The 20,000-nt window shown below is 48.0% G+C and overlaps 1 protein-coding gene across 1 annotated transcript in view; it reads left to right on the top strand.

Annotated features, from left to right (window-relative positions):
• LOC129710098 (protein AF-10-like) overlaps positions 1-20,000 on the top strand; it is a 167,456-nt gene that overhangs the window by 40,742 nt on the left and 106,714 nt on the right. The window contains 4 exon segments of the mRNA XM_055656816.1: positions 632-741; positions 2,832-2,861; positions 2,864-2,937; positions 10,572-10,665. Of these exon segments, the coding sequence (XP_055512791.1) occupies positions 632-741; positions 2,832-2,861; positions 2,864-2,937; positions 10,572-10,665 (308 nt within the window).

Below are 20,000 nucleotides of genomic sequence, written 5' to 3'. Positions count from 1 at the left end.
TTTAAAAAACAACTCTCGTTGGCCAAAATGCTTTACATTTGTTATAAGAATAGTCTAAACAAACAAACGACAAACATATATACATGTAGCCCTCGATCAGTGGACGTCAGGAAAGGCTTGGGAGTGTAGATAAGATTTTAGTCTTGGCTTAAAGGAGTCGATGGAGGGGGCAGTTTGTTCTGATGGGAAGGGGGATGCTGCTGTTCCACAGTCTAGGAGCTGCAACCGCAAAGGCACGGTCGCCCCTGAGCTTATGCCTAGACCGCGGGTGAATTCCACAGATTCACCACTCTCTGTGTGAAAATATTTTTCCTAATTTTTTTCACACACAGAGTGGTGAATCTGTGGAATTCTCTGCCACAGAAAGTAGTTGAGGCCACACAGTTCATTGGCTATATTTAAGAGGGAGTTAGATGTGGTCCTTGTGGCTAAAGGGATCAGGGGGTATGGAGAGAAGGCAGGGACGGGATACTGAGTTGGATGATCAGCCATGATCATATTGAATGGCGGTGCAGGCTCGAAGGGCCGAATGGCCTCTGCTCCTGCACCTATTGTCTATGTTTCTATGTTATTCTTTACGGTGCCACATGAGTTGACGTTACTTTCTCTATCTTGTGTTTGGTGTCTACAGGATGGGCTCACGTAGTCTGTGCCCTGTACGTACCTGAGGTGCAGTTTGCCAACGTCATCAGCATGGAGCCCATCGTCCTCCAATACGTTCCCCACGAACGCTTCAACAAGGTAACCCCGCCATCTCACAGCATGCCGTTCGCCCACCTCGCTGTAGTCCAGTGGTTCCCAACGTGGGGCGTACGCCCCACAGGGGGGCAATTTGATTTTTAAGGGGAGCAATTGAACGCTACTGGCGAGGCCTGGGTCCAAATTTTCGATTTTTATTTTTTTGGATTTTCCATCAGGTAAACATATGTAGTTTATGTTTTTGATGTTATATTGAGTAAATAATTTTTTGGGGGTAAAAAGGGTCTTTATTGTGTAGTTATTACAATTTTTTAGTAATATCTTGCTTAGAACTTGAACTGTCTTTTGTTTATTTAATTTTTCTTTTTCATGGATGCCATGTTCTTTTGAAGCTTGTTTAAACCAAGGTATTGGCGTTTTAAGCTTCTTCAGCTGAAACGGAGTTCACTTTTTAAATTATATATCACCACATGTGGGGGGGGGGGGGGGGCATCAGGATTTTAGAGGTGATTAGGTGGGCAAAAAAAGGTTGGGAACCACTGCTGTAGTCTAATTGATTGAAGGACGGAGTGTGGGAACAGACGCAAAATTACTCTGCTTCCCAAGATGGCGCCCAAACCAGGCGACTATTTGCGCCCAGATCGACAATCACACATTACAATCAGTCCGCATTCTTAAGGGGCTGTCCCACTGTGTACGAGCTAATTCAAGACCTCTCCCAAGTTTAAAAAAAAAAAAAATCAAACTCATGGTAAGCACCTAGAATGTACGTCGCAGCTCAGGGATGTCTCTTAGCGGCTCGTAACGCTAACGGCAGGTATTCGGGAAACGCGGTAAGCTCGTGAGGTTTTTTCAACAAGTTCTCCACGAGAGCCCCAAGTACCTACGAGCGGCCATTACCGCAATTCTCCGAGTTCGAATCGGGGGAAACTCGGGAGAACTCTTGGATTAACTCGTACAGTGGGACAGGCCCTTTAAATCTCTACTCCTGCAGAAACATTTGTTACTTTGACCAATGACACTGTAACGGCTCGATTCTAACCATGTGTTGTCTTTCCGCTGACTGGTTAGCGCGCGACAAAAGCCTTTCACTGTACCTCGCTACACGTGACAATAAACTAAACTGATCACCATTTGACCCACCGAGTCTGGTTAGGTTAGATATAGCTCTTGGGGCTAATGGAATCAAGGGATATGGGGAGAAAGCAGGAACGTGGATGATCAGCCATGGTCATATTGAATGGCGGTGCTGGCTCGAAGGGCCGAATGGCCTACTCCTGCACCTATTGTCTACATTTCTATGTCTACACCGACCAGCTATCACCCGTTCACACACTAGTTCTATGTTATCCCACTTTCCCCTCCGCTCCCTACATACTAGGGCCAATAAACCTACACGCCCGCACGACTTTGGACTGTGGGAGGAAACCGGAGCTCCCGGAGAAAACCCACGCGGTCACAGGGAGTCACATACAGACTTCGTACAGACAGCACCCGTAGTCAGGATTGAACCTGGATCTCTGGCGCTGTGAGGCAGCGACTCTACCGCTGTGCCACCGTGCAGTACCCTAGTGCCATTCCTGTTTCTAACGGCACATGAGGAAAGATTAGACCGTCTTGATGTGTCTTCTTTGGGAGACGGGGGGGCTGAGAAGAGAGTAAATTGTAGTGAATGAGAATGAAAGGTACGGTGTGATGGCAAGTAGCTGACGTGAGTCACGGTACACATTAATAAATGTCCATGGCCACAAAATGCCGGAGTAACATGGGCAGCATCTCTGGATGGAAGTATTGGATGACGTTTTGGGTTGAGACCCTTCTTCAGACGGCGGCACGGTGGCGCAGCGGTAGAGTTGCTGCCCTACAGTCAATGCAGCGCCGGAGACCCGGGTTCGATCCCGACTCCGGGTGCTGTCTGTGCGGAGTTTGCACGTTCTCCCCGTGACAATGCGTGGGTTTTCTCCGAGATCCTCGGTTTCCTCCCGCGCTCCAGGTAAATCGACTGTAAGAATTGTCCCCTGGTGTGGGAAGGAGCGTGTTGGGGATGGCTGGTCGGCGCGGACACGATGGGCCGAAGGGCCTGTTTCGGCGCTGTATCTCTAACTGTCCACTTCTTTGTGCTCTGCTTGTAGACCTGCTACCTTTGTGAAGAACAGGGGCGTGAGAGAGTAAGGCAGCGACGGGTGCCTGCATGACCTGCAATCGCCATGGCTGCCGGCAGGCATTCCACGTCACCTGGTGAGGACTCCCGCCAAACCTTCCCAAACCTTCCCCAACCTTCCCCAACCGTTTCCAGACTCTTCGGAAGCCCAGCTCCCATTACTTGATATCTGGGGCTGAGTTCCACTGGGGGGTGGCAGATCAGATTCAGATTCAGATTCAGATTCAATTTTAATTGTCATTGTCAGTGTACAGTACAGAGACAACGAAATGCATTTAGCATCTCCCTGGAAGAGCGACATAGCAAACGATTTGAATAAATAATAATAAGTGTCCGGGGGGGGGTGGTGATTGGCAGTCACCGAGGTACGTTGTTGAGTAGAGTGACAGCCGCCGGGAAGAAGCTGTTCCTCGACCTGCTGGTTCGACAACGGAGAGACCTGTAGCGCCTCCCGGATGGTAGGAGGGTAAACAGTCCATGGTTGGGGTGAGAGCAGTCCTTGGCGATGCTGAGCGCCCTCCGCAGACAGCGCTTGCTTTGGACAGACTCAATGGAGGGGAGCGTGGAACCGGTGATGCGTTGGGCAATTTTCACCACCCTCTGCAATGCCTTCCGGTCGGAGACAGAGCAGTTGCCATACCATACTGTGATGCAGTTGGTAAGGATGCTCTCGATGGTGCAGCGGTAGAAGTTCACCAGGATCTGAGGAGACAGATGGACCTTCTTCAGTCTCCGCAGGAAGAAGAGACGCTGATGAGCCTTCTTGATCAGAGTAGATAGGCTGTATATGCTTCCAGCAGAAGGTGGGGGAACATACAGGGCCTGGTGTTAGCGGAGAAGGTGGATGTGGGGAGGAGGTTTCCCACTTGCAGGACAATCGCAAACAGAAAGGGCTGGACATGTATCCAAAAAGGGATTGGAGATGGATTTCATAAATTCTAGGAACAGAATCAGGCCATTCGGCCCATCAAGTCTACTCCTCCATTTATTCATGATCTACCTGTCCCTCACACCCTCGTAACCCCTAACAACCATACTAATCAATAATCTATCAATATCTGCCTTCAAAATATCAATGGACTTGGTCCCCACAGCCTACTGTGGCAACGAACTGTATCTCAGTACAAGTCACGATAATATCATTAAACCAAACCAAACCAAACCAAACCAACTTTGCTAGACTTTACCTTGCACTAAATGTTATTCCCTTTATCCTGTATCTGTACATTGTGGCTGGCTTGATCCTAATCCTGTATTGACTGATCAGCATGCAACAAAACAGCTCTTCACTGTCCCTCCGTGCATGTGACCATAACATGAACTAAACTAAACAGTAAATGGAAGATAGACACAACAAGCTGGAGTTACTCAGCGGGACAGGCAGCATCTCTGGAGAGAAGGCATGTGTGTGACCAGACTGATTCCTGGGATGGCAGGACTTTCATATGAAGAAAGACTGGATAGACTCGGCTTGTACTCGCTAGAATTTAGAAGATTGAGGGGGGGATCTTAAGAAACTTACAAAATTCTTAAGGGGTTGGACAGGCTAGATGCTGTTCCCGATGTTGGGGAATGCCAGAACAAGGGGTCACAGTTTAAGGATAAGGGGGAGATCTTTTAGGACCGAGATGAGGAAAACATTTTTCACACAGAGAGTGGTGAATCTCTGGAATTCTCTGCCACAGAAGGTAGTTGAGGCTACAGTTCATTGGCTATATTTAAGAGGGAGTTAGATGTGGCCCTTGTGGCTAAAGGGATCAGGGGGTATGGAGAGAAGGCAGGTACAGGATACTGAGTTGGATGATCAGCCATGATCATATTGAATGGCGGTGCAGGCTCGAAGGGCCGAATGGCCTACTCCTGCACCTATTTTCTATGTTTCCATGTGACATTTCGGGTGTCTGAAGAAGTGTCTCGACTCGTTGCTTCTCTCCAGAGATGCTGTCTGTCCCGCTGAGTTAAACTGAACCATGGGGCTGGAAGAGAGATATTGTAGACTGCAGTGGACGTAACCAATAAGTTTACTTATGGTTCCAATCGAATGAACTAGAACGGACTAGAATCCAAAATATCGGTAAATCATCTTCTGGGATTTAAGATTCCATTAGACACTAATGCTGTCAACTGGGATTTAAAAAATCCGATGGTGTAGGTTTACCCCTGAGGAACAGCCTGCCGTGTGTTGTCTGAATCTCGATCCTTTGTATTCACTGTGTTCTGATTTGGAACCAGGCCAGAAATGTTTAGCCTTCAGCTGTTTGTAATCGAATCATTAGTAGGTGAGTGCTGTATTCGAGATTAAGATTCATTTGCGGAGAACTATAAAGGAAGCCAAATATCCCCCCCCCCCCACACCAATTATATCCGGGGCTGGGCGCGTCATTTATAGGCATGGCATTTCTGAATCGGTTAGGCAGTATCTCTTTCTTCTATTAATCCATCTGTCAGGGGTGTGCAGTTGGGTCCTGCTAGGTTTTTTTGTTTTTTTTTAATATTTTATTTTATTAGAAGTAAGTAGTCATATGGCACCATATAACCATATAACCATATAACAATTACAGCACGGAAACAGGCCATCTCGGCCCTACAAGTCCGTGCCGAACAAATTTTTTTTTTCCCCTTAGTCCCACCTGCCTGCACTCATACCATAACCCTCCATTCCCTTCTCATCCATATGCCTATCCAATTTATTTTTAAATGATACCAATGAACCTGCCTCCACCACTTCCACTGGAAGCTCATTCCACACCGCTACCACTCTCTGAGTAAAGAAGTTCCCCCTCATATTACTCCTAAACTTCTGTCCCTTAATTCTGAAGTCATGTCCTCTTGTTTGAATCTTCCCTATTCTCAAAGGGAAAAGCTTGTTCACATCAACTCTGTCTATCCCTCTCATCATTTTAAAGACCTCTATCAGGTCCCCCCTTAACCTTCTGCGCTCCAGAGAATAAAGACCTAACTTATTCAACCACCAAAGTGCCTAATATATATCTTCATAATACATTTTATGTACAACTTCTTTTTTTTTTGTTACATTGAAAAAAGATTAGAATAAGAAAAAGAAGTTAGATAGTAAAGGATAGAAAGATGTGAAATATATAGTGTGTGAAGAAAGAAAACGAGTAAATGAAGAAAGTTGAGAGAGAAAATAGTGAAAAGAAAATAAAATAAAAAAGAAAAGGAGATCATTATTTATAATCTTGACCAACCCTCGTCCAGTCCTGAAACAGATACCAGCTAGGTATTTAAACAGCCCGCTGTTATCTCTGACCAGCCATGGTCATCGTCTTGTTGAGAGGGGAATGTTTATGTACCAGTGGCACAGCATAGAAACATAGAAAATAGGTGCAGGAGTAGAGGCCATTCGGCCCTTCGAGCCTGCACCGCCATTCAATATGATCATGGCTGATCATCCAACTTAGTATCCCGCACCTGCCTTCTCTCCATACCCCCTGATCCCTTTAGCCACATGGGCCACATCTAACTCCCTCTTAAATATAGCCAATGAACTGTGGCCTCAACTACCTTCTGTGGCAGAGAATTCCAGAGATTCAACACTCTCTGTGTGAAAAATGTTTTTCTCATCTCGGTCCTAAAAGATTTCCCCCTTATCCATAAACTGTGTGACCCCTTGTTCTGGACTTCCCCAACATCGGGAACAATCTTCCTGCATCTAGCCTGTCCAACCCCTTAAGAATTTTGTAAGTTTCTATAAGATCCCCCCTCAATCTTCTAAATTCTAGCGAGTACAAGCCGAGTCTATCCAGTCTTTCTTCACATGAAAGTCCTGCCATCCCAGGAATCAGTCTGGTGAACCTTCTCTGTACTCTATGGCAAGAATGTCTTTCCTCAGATTAGGAGGACCCAAACTGTACGCAATGCTCCAGGTGTGGTCTCACCAGGACCCTGTACAACTGCAGTAGAACCTCCCTGCTCCTATACTCAAATCCTTTTGAGTATAGGAGCGGTAGAGTTGCTGGTGCCTCTCAGCGCCAGAGACCCGGGTTCGATCCTGACTACAGATGCTGCCTGTACAAAGTCTGTACGTTCTCCCCGTGACCTGTGTGGGTTTTTACCGGGAGCTCCGGTTTCCTCCCACACTCCAAAGACGTACAGGTTTGTAGGGTAATTGGCTTTGGTAAAATTGCCCCTAGTGTGTGTGTGTGTGTGTGTGTGTAGGATGGTATTAGTGTACGGGATGGGCCGCACTGTATCTCTAAACTAATATCTAAACTAGACTCTCACCTCAACCCTTCTCTTCACCATCACTTGTTCCACGGCATTCCTTCCCAATATTCCTTCCCTCCTCCTCCTCCTTCTTCCACAAGATGAGGAAAAAATACTTCTGATGATAGGAATCTGAAATAAAAACGGAGAATACTGGACTACGCAACCCATGGGGCTGCAGACGGAGAGAAGGAAATGGAGTTCTCCGTTTTGGTCGATGACATAGAAACATAGAAAATAGGTGAAGGGGTAGACCATTCTGCCCTTCGAGCCTGCACCGCCAGTCCATAGGATCATGGCTGATCAGCCAACTCAGTATCCAGTACCTGCCTTCTCTCCATACCCCCTGATCCCCTTAGCCACAAGGGCCCACATCTAACTCCCTCTTAAATATAGCCAATGAACTGGCCTCAACTACCCTCTGTGGCAGAGAGTTTCAGAGATTCACCACTCTCTGTGTGAAAAAAGTTCTCCTCATCTCGGTTTTAAAGGATTTCCCCCTTATCCTTAAGCTGTGACCCCTTGTCCTGGACTTCCCCAACATCAGGAACAATCTTCCTGCATCTAGCCTGTCCAACCCCTTAAGAATTTTGTATTTAAGAATGACCTTCCAAAATGTTTTTAGTGTTAGTTTTAGTATTAGAGATACAGCAATGAAACAGGCCCTTCGGCCCACCCTGTCTATGGCAACCATTGATCACCCTTAGTCCAATGTTATCCCACTTTCTGATCCATTCCATTCACACCAAAGCCATTTACCCAACAAAGCCCATCGCTGCTGGAATGTCAGGGGAAAACGGAACAGCTGCAGAAAACCCTTGGCGGTCACAGGGAGAACGTGCAAACTCCACACAGTGGTCCGGGGTCTCCGGCGCTGTGAGGCAGCGACTCTAGCACCACCCCACCGTGCATGGTTACAAGGATAGGAGTATAGTAGTGCAAGGGAATAGAGGGATATGGGTCACTTGCAGGCAGATGAGGTCAATTTAACTTGGCATCATGTACGGCACAGACATGCTGGGCCGAAGGGCCTGTTCCTGCGCTATGTTGTTCCATGTTCTATGGGGTTTATTTGGTATCTAAAAATAATTAATTTAATTACTTTCACGGTACATAACAAAACCGTGGTAACACCCACCGCCACCCCCATCCCCCCCCCCCCCCCCCCCACCCCCCCCCCCACCCCCCCACCATAGTACAAAATCACCAAATGATCTACATTTTCAAACAGCCATGTTACAATCCTTACAAATAGACTAAATCATAGACACGGCATCCCCGGGCGCGTGCTCAGGGCCTGTGCTGCGCAGCTGACAGACGTCTGGACTGACATCTTCAACCTGTCACTTGCCCAAGCAGTTGTCCCCACGTGCCTTAAAGCCACCTCCATCGTGCCGGTGCCAAAACACTCCACTGCGGCAATCCTCAACGACTTCCGCCCAGTTGCACTTACCCCCATCATCACCAAGTGCTTCGAGAGGCTGGTCCTGGCACACCTCAAAAGCTGCCTACCCCCCACACTGGATCCCTATCAGTTTGCCTACCGCAAGAACAGGAGTACGGAGGATGCCATCTCAAAGGCACTTCACTCCGCCCTCTCCCACCTCGACAACAGAGACACTTGCGTAAGAATGCTGTTCATCGATTACAGCTCAGCATTCAACACCATTATACCATCTAAACTGATCACCAAACTCGGTAACCTGGGCATCGACCCCTCCCTCTGCAACTGGATACTGGACTTTCTAACCAACAGACCCCAGTCTGTGAGGTTAGACAAGCACACCTCTTCAACCCTCACCCTGAACACCGGCGTTCCTCAGGGCTGTGTGCTGAGCCCCCTCCTCTACTCCCTCTTCACCTATGACTGCACACCTGTACATGGTACTAACACCATCATCAAGTATGCAGATGATACAACGGTGATTGGCCTCATCAGCAACAACGATGAGCTGGCCTACAGGGAGGAGGTCCAGCACTTAGCAGCATGGTGCGCTGACAACAACCTGGCCCTTAACTCCAAGAAGACCAAGGAGCTCATTGTAGACTTCAGGAAGTCCAGAGGCGGCACGCACACCCCCATCCACATTAACGGGACGGAGGTGGAACGTGTTTCTAGCTTCAGGTTCCTGGGAGTCAACATCTCCGATGACCTCTCTGGGACCCACAATACCTCTACTCTGATCAGAAGGCTCATCAGCGTCTCTCTTCTTCCTGAGGAGACTGAAGAAGGTCCATCTGTCTCCTCAGATCCTGGTGAACTTCTACCGCTGCACCATCGAGAGCATCCTTACCAACTGCATCACAGTATGGTATGGCAACTGCTCTGTCTCCGACCGGAAGGCATTGCAGAGGGTGGTGAAAATTGCCCAACGCATCACCGGTTCCACGCTCCCCTCCATTGAGTCTGTCCAAAGCAAGCGCTGTCTGCGGAGGGCGCTCAGCATCGCCAAGGACTGCTCTCACCCCAACCATGGACTGTTTACCCTCCTACCATCCGGGAGGCGCTACAGGTCTCTCCGTTGCCGAACCAGCAGGTCGAGGAACAGCTTCTTTCCGGCGGCTGTCACTCTACTAAACAACGTACCTCGGTGACTGCCAATCACCCCCCCCCCCCCCCCCCCGGACACTTATTATTTATTTATTTTTATTCAAAATCGTTTGCTATGTCGCTCTTCAAGGGAGATGCTAAATGCATTTCGTTGTCTCTGTACTGTACACTGACAATGAAAATTAAAATTGAATCTGAATCTGAATCTGAATCTGAATCTGAAATAACTACCATAGACATAGAAACATAGAAAATAGGTGCAGGAGTAGGCCATTCGGCCATTCGATATGATCATGGCTGATCATCCAACTCAGTATCCTGTACCTGCCTTCTCTCCATACCCTCTGATCCCTTTAGCCACAAGGGCCACATCTAACTACCTCTTAAATATAGCCAATGAACTGTGGCCTCAACTACCCTCTGTGGCAGAGAGTTCCAGAGATTCACCACTCTCTGCGTGAAATATGTTTTTCTCATCTCGGTCCTAAAGGATTTCCCCTCTATCCTTAAGCAGTGATCCCCTTGTCCTGGACTTCCCCAACATCGGGAACAATCTTCCTGCATCTAGCCTGTCCAACACCTTAAGAATTTTGTAAGTTTCTATAAGATCCCCCCTCAATCTTCTAAATTCTAGCGAGTACAAGCCGAGTCCATCCAGTCTTTCTTCATATGAAAGTCCTGACATCCCAGGAATCAGTCTGGTGAACCTTCTCTGTACTCGCTCTATGGCAAGAATGTCTTTCCTCAGATTTGTACTGTCCTTCCTCAGATTCAGACTACCATACAACGATGTCCCTCTCTAACACCACCCGAGCGTGGACCTAACCCCGGTGAAGGGGCATCGAGCTTGGCCAGGCCGAGGAGCAACCCAACCAGGGCATGTCCGGCACTGTGTTGGGTGTGATTGACGTGTGATATGTTTTTATTCTCCAGCGCCCAGATGGCCGGCCTGCTGTGTGAGGAGCAAGGCTCCGAGATCGACAATGTGAAGTATTGCGGCTACTGCAAGTACCATTTCAACAAAGTGGTGAGTCAGTCCAATCCGTTAAGCTTCCAGCTTTCTCTTCTTCCCAACCTCTCCACGCACGCACGCACGCATGGACTGACCCCAAATACTCCTCGCTATACTAGTATAGATTCTGCAGGTCGCTTCCATTCCCGTGAGCATTTCCCTCAGTTCGATCAAGGGAATTTGGTCAACGGCTGATAAACCTAGTGGTGACCAAAGCCATTCCTCCTGCTTCTCTGGCCTGAATGTCATCAATATGAGCAAATGTAGGGGGTTGGACAGGCGAGATGCAGGAAGATTGTTCCCGATGTTGGGGAAGTCTAGGACATGGGGTCACAGCTTAAGGATAAAAGGGGAAATCTTTCGTTCGATGATCGGCTTGGACCCGGTGGGCTGTGTGAATGCCGTATCTCGACATCCAAGCTAAACAACCAAGTACAGAGAAGGTTCACCAGACTGATTCCTGGGATGTCAGGACTTTCATATGAAGAAAGACTGGATAGACTCGGCTTGTACTCGCTAGAATTTAGAAGATTGAGGGGGGATCTTATAGAAACTTACAACATTCTTAAGGGATTGGACAGGGTAGATGCAGGAAGATTGTTCCCGATGTTGGGGAAGTCCAGGACAAGGGGTCACAGCTTAAGGATAAGGGGGAAATCATTTAGGACCGAGATGAGGAAAACATTTTTCACACAGAGAGTGGTGAATCTCTGGAACTCTCTGCCACAGAAGGTAGTTGAGGCCACACAGTTCATTGGCTATATTTAAGAGGGAGTTAGATGTGGCCCTTGTGGCTAAAGGGATCAGGGGGTATGGAGAGAAGGCAAGTACCGGATACTGAGTTGGATGATCAGCCATGATCATATTGAATGGCGGTGCAGGCTCGAAGGGCCGAATGGCCTACTCCTGCACCCATTGTCTATGTTTCTATGTTTCTATGTACCCAGTGTTTCACTTCCTTTTTCATTTCAATCCTAAACGAGGTGACCCAAGATTGGATTTTGGGCAGGCTTGGCTTTAGTGACCTGATATTTATTTGTTGCATTAACGCTGCTGACCATGGAGTGGACACATAAACCGTGGGATGCGTTTCATTGACCCCATAAGCTGCCCGGTAGAAATGACCTTATCGTGTGTGTTCGTGAGTCCTTATTTTTTCGGGAGCTCTGGTCTATTGGAGAAATCTCACAATGTTCAGATAAAACTCTGACACCATGTGCAATGTACTAATGATACAGAGTCATTATATATCATAACAATTACTTTAATCAGAATACATACAGAGGCCATCGAAATGAGTAGTGTAGGCTCCGAATCGTAAGTTGAACGGCTGCCCGCATGTGGAAAACCTGACATGGATTATGGATGTGTTCAAGAAGGAACTGCAGATGCTGGAAGATCGAAGGTACACGAAAATGCTGGAGAAACTCAGCGGGTGCAGCAGCATCTATGGAGCGAAGGAAATAGGCAATGTTTCGGGCCGAAACCCATAGGGTTTCGGCCCGAAACGTTGCCTATTTCCTATAGTGGAGATTGAACTGCAGATGCTGGAAAATCGAAGGTACACAAAAATGCTGGAGGAACTCAGCGGGTGCAGCAGCATCTATGGAGCGAAGGAAATAGGTGACGTTTCGGGCCGAAACCCTTCTTCAATTATGGATTATGGATTATGGATTATGGATCAGGCCATCGGCAGCAAAACCAGACACGGATCAAAGCAGCAATACTGTTTGATCTACAAACGGTACATGAAAGGTCTTTGATCTTGGCAACCGTGGCCTTGGTTTGGTGACAGAACCGGGCATTGTGAACGAGATTCTATTCCCTGGAGCGCAGGAGGGTGAGGGTGCGATCTAATAGAGGTGTACAAGATCACGAGAAGAATAGATCGGGTTGCTGCTTTAGCCAGGTTCGATCCTGACTACGGGCGCTCTCTGTACATAGTTTGTACGTTCTCCCCGTGACCTGCATGGGTTTTCTCCGAGATCTTCGGTTTCCTCCCACACTCCAAAGGTTTTCAGGTTTGTAGGATAAATTGGCTTGGTGTGAATGTGAAATTGTCCCGTGTGTGTGTGCGTGCGTGTGTGTGTGTGTGTGTGTGTGGTTGTATTAGTTAGTGTGTGGGCATCGCTGGTCGGTGCGGACTCGGTGGGTCAAAGACCTTGTTTCAACGGTGTATCATTAAACTAAGTTAAATTAAACACACCTGTCTTCTCCAGAGGAGGGGAAATAAGAACCAAAGGACATAGATTTAAGCTGGAAAGATTTAATAGGAAACATAGAAAATAGGTGCAGGAGTAGAGGCCATTCGCCCTTCGAGCCTGCACCGCCCTTCAATATGATCATGGCTGATCATCCAACTCAGTATCCTGTACCTGCCTTCTCTCCATACCCCCTGATCCCTTTAGCCACAAGGGCCCACATCTAACTCCCTCTTAAATATAGCCAATGAACTGTGGCCTCAACTACCTTCTGTGGCGGAGAATTCCAGACACTCACCACTCTCTGTGTGAAAAATGTTTTTCTCATCTCGGTCCTAAAAGACTTCCCCTTTATCCTTAAACTGTGACCCCTTGTCCTGGACTTCCCCAACATCGGGAATAATCTTCCTGGGTGATGTTTCGGAGAAGGAATGGGTTGACGTTTTGGGTCGAGACCCAACATCGGGAACAATCTTCCTGCATCTAGCCTGTCCAACATCTTAAGAATGTTGTAAGTTTCTATAAGATCCCCCCCCCCCTCAATCTTCTAAATTCTAGCGAGAGACTTAAAGGTGTCGGTGGAGGGGGCAGTTCTGATGGCAAGAGGGATGCTGTTCCACAGTCTAGGAGCTGCAACCGCAAAGGCCACTGCGGTGAAAAATGGTGCGTGGGACTGAATCAGTTCCCCTGTGAGTAACGGGCAAATGTCCTGTATGTGTAACGTCTGCACGGATTGGGGGAGAGTGTGTGGGTCCCAGTTATGGACCATGTTTTTGTCCATCCATCTTCTGCATATACCCCTGGAGGGCAACATGGAGGGAACTGAGGTCAAAGCACAAGCTTGATTCAGGAAACCCGACTCCTCCAAAGGTAGAAAAAAATTGCTGGAGAAACTCAGCGGGTACAGCAGCATCTATGGAGCGAAGGAAATAGGCAACGTTTCGGTCCCGAAACGTTGCCTATTTCCTTCGCTCCATAGATGCTGCTGCACCCGCTGAGTTTCTCCAGCAATTTTGTCTACCTTCGATTTTCCAGCATCTGCAGTTCTTTCTTGAACTTAAGAAACATAGAAATTAGGTGCAGGAGTAGGCCATTCGGCCCTTCGAGCCTGCAACTTGACTCCAAAGGTGCATGGGGATCGCTGGTCGGCACGGAACCGGTGGGCTGAAGGGCCTGACTCCGCGCCATATCTTCAAACTACAGTAAAAGTGATACACTGAATTGGATATCTGTTTGCCTGATTCAATGGAGTGTAGTCTGACTGTACTTTAGAGTTTAGAAAAACAGGCCCTTCGGCCCTCAGAGTCCATGGCGACCCTATATACTAGCACTATCCTACATATTGTTATCGGGCAACTGAGCCATCCAATCAACAACCAGAGACTGGCCCTGCACTGTTCTCTGCCTCATTGGAGACTCTCAGATGATCTTTAATCATATTTTACTGGACTTTATCTTGCATTGGGCGTTATTCACTTTATCATGGATCTGATCCATGTATCTGTCGATTGTGAACATGTATATTCTTTCCGCTGACTGGTTAGCACGCAACATACAATATTTTCATTGAACATTAAACTTAAAAAACACTAGGGGCAACTTACGATTTTACCGAAGCCAATTAATCTACAAACCTGCACGTCTTTGGAGTGTGGGAGGAAACTGACATTGTCACAGGAGAGTGTAGAAACTCCAGACAGGCAACGCCCATAGTCAGGATCGAACCCAGATCTCTGGTGATGTAAAACAGCAACTTATCCATTGTGCCAGTCACTGTGCTGTCCCCAGCAAGGACCCGACATCATCTCCTCCTCTATCCTCCTTTCTCTCTCTCTCCTTCTCTCCCCTCCTCCTTCTCTCCTCTCTCTCCCTCTCTCTCTCTCCTCCCCTCTCTTTCCTTCCCCTTTCCTCTATCCCCCCCCCCTCCCCCTCCCCCTCCTCCCACCTCCGCTCCCTCTCTCTCCCTTTCCCCCCATCTCTCTCCTCCCCCCCCCTCCCCTCTCTCCCCCTCTCCTTCCTCTCTCCTTCCCTCCCTCTCCCTCCCCTCTCTCCTTCTCCCTTTCCCTCCATCTCTCTCCCCCTCCACCCTCTCCCTCCCCCTCCCCTCTCTCCTCCTCTCCTTCCTCTCTCCTTCCCTCCCTCTCCCTCCCCTCTCTCCTTCTCCCTTTCCCTCCATCTCTCTCCCCCTCCCCCCTCTCTCTCCCCCTCCCCCCTCCCCCTCCCCCTCTCTCCCCCTCTCCTTTCTCTCTCCTCTCCCCCTTTCCCTCCCTCCCCCTTTCCCTCTCTCCTTCTCCCCCCCCCCCCCCTCTCTCCCCCCCCCCCCTCTCTCTCGGGCAAGTGCTTGCTTATCGCCAGGCAGGATGACAAATGCTGACACTATTTGGAGGAATTGCCTGAATGGGAGTTGCAGGAAAGTCACTTGAGAATATAAATGGGGGGGGGTATTTTTCAAAGTATCTGCTGGTGGATGTGTCTCCCTGGAGACTCGGAGCTGCCATTCCCCACCATCTGTAGTGCAACCTGTTTATTGTCTTGAAGCTTGTATCTGAGCCCATTTATTATCTTTGAATTCCATAATGCCAAACCATTTCCTATTTGCCTTGTACAAGCTGCCAGATGGCTGGAGGTGCTGGAAGCCTGCAGCACAGACACAAGGGAGCTTAGCGTAACTACAGCCAGCAAGCACAGCAATGCTTCACAACCCACCAGCCCTGAGATTGCTCCTTTAATAACCCACTTATCTGTCCCCTTTAACTTTCACACATGGAGCAGAATTTGGCCCTGAAACATCACCTATTCATTCTCTACAGAGTTGCTGCCCGACCTGCTGAGTTACTCCAGCATTTTGTGTCTGCCTACCATTTTAGGGTTCACCTCCTCTGTGGGACCAGCGTCTCGGTCCCGTGCCCTACGTGAAAGGTGGCGTCTCTGAGTGTTCTGCGTGCCCTGGGTCCGAGGGCTCAGCTGGCGTTTTGGCTCCCGTAATCCCCCAACCCGGGCAAGGGCACTCGAGGATGTTGCCAGGGCTCGAGGGACTGAGCAGCAGGGAGAGGTTGAGTCGGCTGGGACTCTATTCCTTGGCACGCAGGAGGATGAGGGGTGATCTTATATAGTTGTCACAGAATCATGAGAGGAATAGGTCGGGTGGATGCACAGAGTCTCTTGCCTAGAGTAGGGGAATCGAGGTCCTGAGGACTTGTGTTAAAGGTTTCAGGGCTCCCGCAACGGCGACTTCTCCCGCCCGAGTTGCGGGGTCGAAGAGCTCCTGGAGCGGGGCCTTACATCACCGCCCCGCGCGGCTTGGAATGGCCACGGGACTCTGCGAGCGCACGCCGGGGGCTCCAACATCAAGACCCGGTGTGCGACCTCGCACCACCCGGCGTGGCTTTAATGGCCGCGGGACAATCGCCATCGCCAGCCGGGGGCTTTGACTTTGACTCTGACATGGGGGGGGGGGGGGGGGGGAAGAGTGCAGTGGAGAGATAAGTTTTTTTGGCCTTCCATCACGGCGATGTGATGGATGTTTATGTAAATTATGTTGTGTCTTGGGTCTATTTGTTTGTAATGTATGGCTGCAGAAACGGCATTTCGTTTGGACCTCAAGGGGTCCAAATGACAATTAAATTGAATCTTGAATCTTGGAAAAGATTTAATAGGAATCTGAGGGGTAACCTTTCCACACAAAGGGCGGTGGGTGTATGGAACAATCTGCCAGAGGAGGTAGTTGGGGCAGGGACTATCGCAAAGGTTAAGAAACATTTAGACAGGGTTAGACATGGATTCAGATTCAGCTTCAATCTTTATTGTCATTGTGCAGTGTACAGTACAGAGACAACGAAATGCAGTTCGCATCCCACCCACAAGAGCCAACATAGAATAATGAGCAATAAATATATATATCGAGCCAGCACCACCATTCAATGTGATCATGGCTAATCATCCCCAATCAGTACCCCGTTCTTGCCTTCTCCCCATATCCCCTGACTCCGCTATCTTTAAGAGCCCTATCTAGCTCTCTCTTGAAAGCATCCAGAGAACCTGCCTCCACCGCCCTCTGAGGCAGAGAATTCCACAGACTCACCACTCTCTGTGAGTTAAAAGTGTTTCCTCGTCTCCGTTCTAAATGGCTTACTCCTTATTCTTAAACTGTGTGGCCCCTGGTTCTGGACTCCCCCAACATCGGGAACATGTTTCCTGCCTCTAGTGTGTCCAAACCCTTAACAATCTTGCAACGGTCATGTTACAGTTGTACAAGACATTGGTGAGGCCACATTTAGTCATGTGTTCAGATTTGATCTCCCTGTTGTAAGAAATATGTTGTTAAGCTGGAAAGAGAGCAGAGAGGATTTACGGGAATGTTGCCAGGACTCGAGGGCCTAAACTATAGGGAGAGGTTGAGCAAGCTCAGACTTTATTCCTTGGAGCGCAGAAGGATGAGGGATGATCTTATAGAGATATAGGATTGGAATAGATAGGTTAAATGCACGGTCTTTTACCCAGAGTAGGGGAATCAAGAACTTTGTTGCATAAAGAGTGGGAGATATGTGGAACGAACAGTCACAGAAGGTAGTTGACGTCAGTTCCATTTTAACGTTAGAGAAACATTTGGATAGAGACATGGATCGGATAGGTTTCGAGGGATCTTTTTTTTAGCATGATAAAAGATTTAACTTTGAGACTCTTTTTGAATTCAGTAGAAGAAATGTCGGCATGCGTCTAACACAACCCATGATCAAGGCCTCAATGGTTCATTTTCTCACTCGCAAGATAAACTGAGCCCCCTGAATGAGAGAAACGGAGAAGGGTTTGTGTTAATCTTGTATTAACCTCAAAGTTGCGGCACATCGAATTGATAGATGGGGCTCTTTAAAAAATAGCGGAGTCAGGAGATATGGGGGGAAGGCAGGAACGGGGTACTGATTGGGGATGATCAGCCATGATCACATTGAATGGCGGTGCTGACTCGAAGGGCCGAATGGGCTCTACTCCTGCACCTGTTGTCTATTGTCTATTGATGGACGGAGGCCAGAACTGTGGCGAACTGTTGTGAAAATGAGGGAGATTGGAGATGACTGTGGACAAACACGACACATGTTAACAATCCAGTGGTCGCATATCTCATGGATAAAAGAGTGACAGAAGGTTTAGGGTCAATAGTGGACCCCCCCCCCCCCCTCTCCTCAGACCACCCTAACCCCTGGCAACACCTGCGGCTGCCAACGTTTTTCCTCGCACATACTCTAATCTTTTGCCCCAGGAGAGCGTTCTACGACGGGAAAGACAAAACAGTCATTCGGTATCAGGAGTTCCCACCAATGTTCACCATTTGTGTTTTAATGGGCAACCGTGTCAATGCTTCATTTTTGCTTCTGTTTCAAGTTGCTACCAGATCTCTTCCCCCCCTGGAAGAAGGTTCTCTCTTTCAAGTGCACTTCGTAATTCGCCTGAGCCCGTGAATCCGTGTTGAATTATCTTGTCCAAGTCTAATTGCTGTTAATAGTATTGGCCTGTGGTCGATTAGAGGCCATTTGAGGCTCCGGTTTCCTTTCGGGTTTTGTGGTTTAATATTTGCAAGATGTTGCTTGTTCACTGCGATTCTTTTTTTTTTCTGTTCCAAATGTGATTTGTTACATTATGTTTTAAAAAAAAAAAAATGCATGGTAGAATTTTATTGTATTTATTTTTTATTTTTGGACCAGTCCCAGAAATTGGGACATTCAGTTGCAACTGTCGTCATGAACATTGCCAATCATATGGATGAAGCCTCTATGGAGCGAAGGAAATAGGCAACGTTTAGGGCCGAAACCCTTCTTCAGACTGAAGCTTTCCTTCGCTCCATAGATGTTGCTGCACCCGCTGAGTTTCTCCAGCTTTTTTGTGTAACTTCGATTCTCCAGCATCTGCAGTTCCTTCTTAAAAACATATGGATGAAGCCTTTCTTCTCATGGTCCATTGGTCTTAGAGTTTAAGGTGGAATATCTCACTGACCTCCTCTCCCCCTACCAACCCTCACGGTCCCTCAGATCCACATCATCCGGTCTCCTCTCCATCCACAAGTCCAACCTCCGCAGTTTTGGGGACAGAGCCTTCTCCAGGGCAGCTCCCAGGCTCCGGAACTCCCTCCCCCGACTGATCCGCAATTCCGTGTCCCTCACCATAGAAACATAGAAATTAGGTGCAGGAGTAGGCCATTCGGCCCTTCGAGCCTGCACCGCCATTCAATATGATCATGGCTGATCATCCAACTCAGTATCCCGTACCTGCCTTCTCTCCATACCCCCTGATCCCCTTAGCCACAAGGGCCACATCTAACTCCCTCTTAAATATAGCCAATGAACTGGCCTCGACTACCCTCTGCGGGCAGAGAGTTCCAGAGATTCACCACTCTCTGTGTGAAAAAAGTTCTTCTCATCTCGGTTTTAAAGGGTTTCCCCCTTATCCTTAAGCTGTGACCCCTTGTCCTGGACTTCCCTAACATCGGGAACAATCTTCCTGCATCTAGCCTGTCCAACCCCTTAAGAATTTTGTAAGTTTCTATAAGATCCCCTCTCAATCTTCTAAATTCTAGAGAGTATAAACCAAGTCTATCCAGTCTTTCTTCATAAGACAGTCCTTCCAGTCCCGCCTCAAGACCCATCTCTTCACCTCTGCCTATCCTTAGCCCCACGTCCCCCTCCCTTTTAATCTGTGCTTGAATTGCCTCATGTTGTGTTTTGAATTGAATTCTGTCTTTAATTTGTGTACTAGTCATGTCTCTACTATTTATTTCATTCCACTTACATGTTTTTCCTCTACTTGCTAAATTTTTGTAAGGTGTCCTTGAGACTCTTGAAAGGCGCCCATAAATAAAATTTATTATTACTATTATTAATATGGTCTTTGATAGAAAACCAGACTCCATGTATCATAGGAGTTTTCATTCCTGACTGGTTTAGAAACAGCCACAATTGGGATCTGGTCGGGGAAGTTAACAAAGAACCACATCTATCTTGCCAACTTTCCACAGCTTTGTTGAATTGCAACGCAGTGACCTCAAGGGGTCAGGTCAAGTTAGCTGCTGGACGCTCATAGTCCTAGGAGCAGAATTAGGCCATTCGGCCCATCAAGTCTACTCCGCCATTCAATCATGGCTATCTCCCATTACCCTGC

Source organism: Leucoraja erinacea, chromosome 27 (genome assembly GCF_028641065.1).
Source record: "Leucoraja erinacea ecotype New England chromosome 27, Leri_hhj_1, whole genome shotgun sequence".
In the NCBI taxonomy this organism is placed as follows: domain Eukaryota; kingdom Metazoa; phylum Chordata; class Chondrichthyes; order Rajiformes; family Rajidae; genus Leucoraja; species Leucoraja erinaceus.
Note: the sequence above shows the minus strand (reverse complement) of the source record. Positions and strands in the feature narration are given on the sequence as shown.